The sequence below is a fragment of the Gadus macrocephalus genome, chromosome 10 (genome assembly GCF_031168955.1).
Source record: "Gadus macrocephalus chromosome 10, ASM3116895v1".
In the NCBI taxonomy this organism is placed as follows: Eukaryota; Metazoa; Chordata; class Actinopteri; order Gadiformes; family Gadidae; genus Gadus; species Gadus macrocephalus.
The window spans coordinates 3,618,685-3,625,916 of record NC_082391.1 but is presented as its reverse complement, the minus strand read 5'-3'; the positions used below and the strand labels follow the sequence as shown (position 1 = coordinate 3,625,916).

Here is a 7,232-nt window from a genome sequence, read left to right as displayed (position 1 = left end):
TTTGGCATCATGACTGCAGCGGATGAAAAAATTACTTAATTCTTACTAGTGAGGAACTTGGCTACATGGTCAGCCCAGCAAAAAAAAGATAGAAGACACAGTTGAAAAAGATGGGGGCCATGATATAAACCACGTAATCTAGACAGAATTCAATAAATTCAAGGGTCTGTGGTGTCAAAAGTAAAAAAAAAAACTTCTATATTGGTTAAATGCAAACTTGGAAAATGCATGTTAAACAATGGTGGTTACTGCAGCATTTGAACATGAAAGTAGCAAAATATTTCACAAGATGTAACAAAAAAGTGGAAATGAATTGTTACTTGCATTCATTGGGCACACATGTTAGAGATGTACTACATGAAATATGTTCAATACAAATTAAAGGCACATGATTAGGCCTACATTGGGGGAATTAACAAATAAATCCAAATCTATCAATGGCTTAACTTTGGGAACGATAAATCTATGCTGTATATCCCATCCGGCTCAGTTAAAAAATTTGAATCAGACTCAACAAAGTCTATAATTTGTTTGATGTATTCCCCAAGTACACTGGTAATGATGGTGAAATGCTTTGCGAGATGGAGACACTTAACTCTTGTGCTCCCCCAGTGGCCACATTTAAATTGGCTAAATTATTATTGTACGTCCTGCAAAAGAGTTGACCTTCATACAGCTCAAGCAAGACACTGCAGTGAAAGAAAATAAATGTAAAAAAAAAGTCATCTCTTGAATCGTATTTTGATCAAAGTTGTCCGTTGCAAAATATTATAAAAAATAATTCTAAATAGTTGTAGTTTTTGGTTAGTGCAGTTTAATGAGATTGGACAGCCAAACGTATAAACAAGAGAGAAAGAGGGGAAATGGGGCATATGAGCACTTGGTGCTGAAAACCAAGAGAATCAATTTCTACCCAAGGTGTTAATAATTAATGAGGAAAATTCTCCAGCTCCCCTATTAGTCATGCTTTTTTTTGCTACTGGGTTTCCCCAAAAGCCCAATAAGGCTGGATTAACCCAGACAGTTAATTCAAAACCATGTGCTGTAAAACCCTTTGTGGCGAGACCAGAACTTGTGAAAGCGTGTCAAACCGCAAGCTATGGATGCTATGAATCCATGAATGCTTTTTTTTTCTGTGGGAATGTACAATAGTACAGTAATAAAAAATAAAACATTTGAAAAGAAATCGTTTTGCTTTACAAATCTCGGTGAATATTCAACATGGATGTAAAAGAGACCCGGACAATATTGTATGCAATGCATTCATTCATGTTAAGGAATTTACAGATATACAAACATGACCCTCTTTGAAACGATTTGGAGCAAGTAGGTTTTAACTTTGAAATATGAGGACCGACATGTAGGTAGTGCCTACACAGGGTATAGCTCTTTCATCGACAACCACAACAGCATGTGTCAAGCAAAGGATTCATGTTAAAATACGCCCAGGAAACCCCTACACTCATTCCGAAAATGATTTGAGTATAAATGTCAGTACTTCACACATACTGAGCCACACTATGTCATAGAAAGGGGGGGACTCTTTTTTGACCTTTCATATTTTATGTCCGGGGCAAACGCAAAGCTCACTGGGCTGCGTTAGGTGACTCTAAATATTAAAACCATGTACCAGTCACTTTGGTCTCCATGGAAACAGCATCATAAATGCTACGCTCCTCACACTAATTCAGGTAAACAAGCTGTGACAGTCCGAGAAATAAAAAACATCTCGGAGGCTAAAATAAAAAGTGGGACACGTTGCAAATAGGTGCTGATTTTAATACCTTGATGTCAACATGATTATACAAGAGAAAATTAACCAATATACAGGAGTTGTATGTCCAATAGAAAATTGTATTTATTATACTTTCCAAGATACATTCTATTCATTGTAATGTCGATAAACACTCATAATTTTAACTTAACAAATACCTTTAATAAGGACCAGATATTGTTGATAAAATAACCTCTGAAATAGAACTTGACTTGACAATATAACTTGAAACTAAATTAAAAAATAAAATTATTTTAAGCCATCATGATATTTATTTTTTTACTAATATTGCACATGGTTTTAATGATGATTTCGTCCAAATCTTCCCAATTTAAAACAATTTAATAGACACACATCTTTTTTTGAAAAACGTTTGATCTCTTTTGATCCTTCATTCTCTGACATATTCTGCAATTGTATCCATTCATGTCAACAACCCAGAACTATATCAAGTTTAATACACATTTATTTTGGTTGCATAATGTTTAATAAGAAACCTTTTACAAGATACTGCAGGAGATATAAGAATAGAAGAGAACTACCTTGAACTTCACAAACATGGCTGGCCACCCGACCCTCTGCCGTGACCATGTGAGAGATGACCATTATCTCACTCCTGTCCATCGCAAAGGGGCAATTCTTCTACAAACTTAGAGAGAACTAAATAAAACAGAACAGAAACACAACCTTGAAGTAACAGAGCAGTTCCTTTGGGTGTAGCGAGCACACTTGGGCCTTAATTAGCTTGAGATGCCGCCTCGCTATGAAGTCCTTTTCAACCTTATATTTTTACTATTTCTTCTGTTTGTTTAAATAGTACCAATAACTCTTTAAATAATCCCGCATAGAAAAATAAATTAATTATGTGGTTTAATTCTTTACTTTACTACGAATTGATAGCTGATGGGGGAGGGGTTGTGTCGCAGATTTAGTCATATTGGCCTTTTTGACCGCTAAATCTGGGTTTAAGTCTCTGAAAGATGAACACTTGCATTTGAGTGTGATATTTTTTGTCATTCCTCGTATTTTACAAACCAGTCCCACTTATACAAATAATGTAAGACTTACAAAATAAATTCCATATTACGCTTACATGGCAAGCAGCTCTTTTTTTTCTTGGGTTTTTGTTTTTCCGTTTTTTTCAGAAACAATGTCCTCTGACAGTGTAAGTGTCATTATTATTCCACCCAAAACAGACAAGTAAGTAGCAATTGCAGAGAAACACAACTCCATTCAGAAGAGACGTTATTAAACATGGCTCTTTACACAATGAGAACGAGTTGAGAGATCATTCCAGAGTTTCTCCAAGTGCCTTCATCCCAGACCCCTTAGTGTAGTCTTCCTGTACACCCCATAGAACAGAGCACATACACATTATCCAGGCAAGATGGCGTAGGGTCTTCAGGCAACTCCGAAGAGAATGATAGATTCCCCCTCCCCCCTTATGAATCATTGTCCCCTGCAAATTAAGAACAAAAGGGTATCCACCGAGTCAACAATTCTCCACTCTCTGAAATCACGATTCCCACCACGGGGGAAATTAATTACCCCGTTCCTTTTTTTTTTATCAGGGTTCAAGATGTTGCTCTGAAGCACTGTTTTCAAGACCCTTCAATTTGGTTGGAAAAAAAGGAGAAAAAAAGAAAACCAAAAAAATTAAAAAGTACCCATTTCAATAGCAGCAAAAATACAATGCCTTTTTATGCTTTTATGGGTGTCCTGCGATCAATTGTGTGGAATTCGTACACATACTAACAATGGCATGGATAATCCAAATGTCTTATACTGTGAAATACATCCGCGCTGAATGCTAGTGATAGCCTTGTAGTGTGGAGCCATTTTGTCCGTTTCTGCATTGGTCATTAAGGATTCTCAGAAGGCACTTTGTTTGTGTGTCTGTGTGTGTGTGTGTGTGTGTGTGTGTGTGTGTGTGTGTGTGTGTGTGTGTGTGTGTGTGTGTGTGTGTGTGTGTGTTTGTGTAAGTGGGGGTGGGACTCTCAATCTGGCTATATGGTTGCAAAGATAATTATCTGTATCTGTGGGTTTGTGTGCGTGTTAGTGTTAGTGTCTTTGTCTGTGCACATGTTTGTTTGATCACAAAAATGCACTGAATCAAGCAAACAACCATCCCTACATTTTACTAAGTGCAGTCTGCTCCTCCAGCACCTGCAGGTAGTCAGGTGTTCCTTGGAGCTTGGCTTTCAGCTCATAATACTCACTTTTCCTCTGCTCCACCACGATCTTACTGTGGTTCCCTCCTATCAGGGACGACTTCTTCATCTTTTTATCAGGTTTCTCTGGGTAGCGGATTTCAAACCCGCCCATCCCTATGCTGTTGAAATCTCGTTTGCTGTCCAGGAAGTTCTGGAGGAACATGTTGGATTCCCGTCCGGGGAGGAACTCCTCTAGCTCGTCGATTGTGCTGAGGCGCTTGTTGCGCTCCAGTGTGGACAGCGAGTCCTTATCCTTGTCGGCACAGTTGCGCAGGATAATCTTCTGCCGCTGAGAGTCGGCGAACTTGAAGCCGGCGTCCATGTCCGAAGAGCGTCCGATCCCGCAGGTGTGGCTCTTACCGATGTGCTCGATGGTCTGAGGGATGAACGTCTCTCCGCCCAGGTCGTCGCCAGGGACGCAGCCCTTTTTGCCCGACTTGTGGCTGTGCCGTCTCAGCTGCAGCGACATGGATCCACACTCGGGCCCCCCGAGCCCCTCCTGCCTCCCAGCGGGCTTCTTGTTCCGCCGAAGGACAAACACCAGCAGGCAGAAGGCCACGAACACGGTGAGGATGAGGACGACGAGGATGCTGAGGATCATGATGGAGAGCGGGACTGGGCCCCCGGGCGGGGCTTTACCCACCCCGGCTGGGGAGAGGGACGTTAAAAGAGGGGTGGAGCTGGTGAAGATGACGGGAGGCCTGGCGATGAGCTTCGGGCAGAGGATCTCGTTTTTCAGGAGGCGCAACTCAATGTTGGCGAACTGCACAGGGGAGGCACATTTCACTTCCTTGGCAGCCACGCCATCGCTCAACTTCTCCAGCCAGATTTTGAGGGCAACCAGATCGCAAGAACACTCCCACGGATTCCCTTCAAGGTCGATCTGGGTCAATGACCGCAGCTGGTCCAAGACACCGCTCACTGGCAGTGTCATGAAGTGGTTGTTTTTCAGATTCAGTCGGGCCAATGAGACACCGGCGAATATGTAGGCAGGCAGACTCCGGAGCACATTGTTGTTTAGATAAAGCAGTTGCAAGTTCGGCATGGAATCAAATGTTCCCGCCAGGATTTCCTTAATGACATTGTATTCCAGATATAGATACTGCAAATTTGTGAGACCCAAAAACATCTCTGGGTGTAACTGTTCAAGCTGGTTTCCATTTAAATACAGCCTTCTCAGATTAGTCAGGTTAGCAAACACACCTTTCTGGACGGTAGCGATTTGATTGCTGCCCAGGTGCAACAGATCCAAGCCCTCGAAGCCTTGGAAATCCACGGGACTGATGTCGCGAATGTAATTTCCGCTCAGGTGGAGCTTCTTGGCATTGGGGGGTTTGGGGATGAGATCCGATAGATTGTTGACGTTCCTCTCCTGGCAACTGACACTGATACCAAAATCGGAGGGATGGGCCTTACAAGTGCAGGGCTGAGGACATGATAGTGGGGGAGTCCGCGTCTGGTAAGAAACAATCTGGCCGGTTCTACCAAAGGGAGGCAAACCGGCGACAATGCCATTGCCGTACATCTTAGACGGGTCAGTGGACTTTGGCGCTTTTGTGATGAGGGTGGCCACAGTGGTAGGGGACATGTTCGAAGGTGACTGGCCGTGTTCGGGCGGCACCGGGGGCATCCGGACGTCAAAGTCACTACCGGTCCCCAGGGGACAGAGCTCCTGCTTGTTGGTTTCCTTCAGCAGTCTCCCGTACAGGTCACTAGGTGTTTCACAGATCGCCTCGCCAATAAAAATGTTATAGGGCATGTTTTCCAGCCATGCCTTGAGCGGCGCCAAGTCACACGTACAGTTCCAGGGGTTGTCATCCAGCTGCAGCTCCACGATGCGACCGATGTGCTCCAGAACGCCCAGATACGGGAGTTTCTGGATCCGGTTCCCCCTTATATCCAGGTGAGTGAGCGACGCAAAGCGGAATATGTTGTCTGGAAGTAACTGTATGAGGTTGTCATTCAGGATGACCACTTTGAGCCTGTGCAGCTTGTTAAAGGCCCCCTTTTCAATGTACTTGATCAGGTTGTAGTCGGCCTGCAGGTACTCCAGGCTCTCGATGCCCTGGAAGGTGTCCGCTCTGAGCACCTTCAGCTCATTGTTGTTGAGGTGGAGCTGCTTCAGCGCGCTCAACCCCGCGAAAGCACCGCCCTCGATGTTCTGCAGCTTGTTGTTGCCCAGCTGCAGCGAGACGGCGTGGGTGAAGTTGAGGAAGGAGTTGGGGTACAGAATGATCAGGACGTTGTTCTGAAAGTTGAGGTGGTAGAGGGACGAGATGGGCGGGATCAGCTGCGTCGGCCGGTAGACGGTGATCTTGTCACAGTTGACGTACAGCACATTCTCCACGGACATGCAGGAGCACACGCTGCAGGTCTCCACCATCAGGTCCGAGGAGGACGGGTCCGCCATTGGATATCCGTCCAAGGAGGTGGGGGAGGAGACGGAGGAGGCCAGGGAGCCGGAGATGGACGAAGAACAGGCCACCAGCAGAAGTACAAGCAGCATCTCGCCGGTTAGAATTCCTCCCCCAGAAAACCATTTAGTAACCTTTTGGAGGGAAAAAGAAATAGGAAAATAAAAAAAGGCACACATGCATGTGTGCACACACAGACGGACACACACACGGACACACACGCGCGCACACACACGCACACACACAGACAAACAAACATACACACACATACACATGCAGCTTAAATGTACCTCCTCATGAATGTAAAACAAGACAGACGTATGTCAAAATGTACACATAATCAAATTAATCATAGAAAAATTTAATAATACCATGAATTAAAACACACATGTTTAGAATGTATTCATCATGTATCTGTTGCCATCTAGTTGTTAAATTGAGTACACTACTTTTCACATTTAATTATTGATTTTTATATGCTGTAGCACAAATGTATTATGTAAATAAACAAAATCCATCATCTTTACATATTTGGCTGATGATTATAACATTTTGTTGAGATAGACATTTAGCCACATATTCATCTATCCCAGGCCTGAGCAATAGAGATGCTTTGTACTGATGAGGAGTCATCTATATTTAAGGCTAATCCTGGTGGCTAAATATTTTTAAATCAATTATTGTCCATTTCAAAATATGTCAAGATCCAAAGCGAGGATTTTTCCTTGGCTGTCCTACCTTAAGAGATCTCTCTTGTTTTCTGGGCAAATAAAGACGCACACGACTTCTTTAACGTGATATTTGATTTGCTGTATGGCCAGCATCACCCAA

The 7,232-nt window shown here is 43.3% G+C and overlaps 1 protein-coding gene across 1 annotated transcript in view; it reads right to left on the bottom strand.

Annotated features, from left to right (window-relative positions):
* Positions 1-1,758: 1,758 nt before the first annotated feature.
* slitrk4 (SLIT and NTRK-like family, member 4) overlaps positions 1,759-7,232 on the bottom strand; it is a 7,194-nt gene continuing 1,720 nt past the window's right edge. The window contains exon 2 of the mRNA XM_060062102.1: positions 1,759-6,535. Within this exon, the coding sequence (XP_059918085.1) occupies positions 3,905-6,493 (2,589 nt within the window). The 5' untranslated portion in view covers positions 6,494-6,535 and the 3' untranslated portion in view covers positions 1,759-3,904. The remainder of the gene's footprint in view (positions 6,536-7,232) is intronic.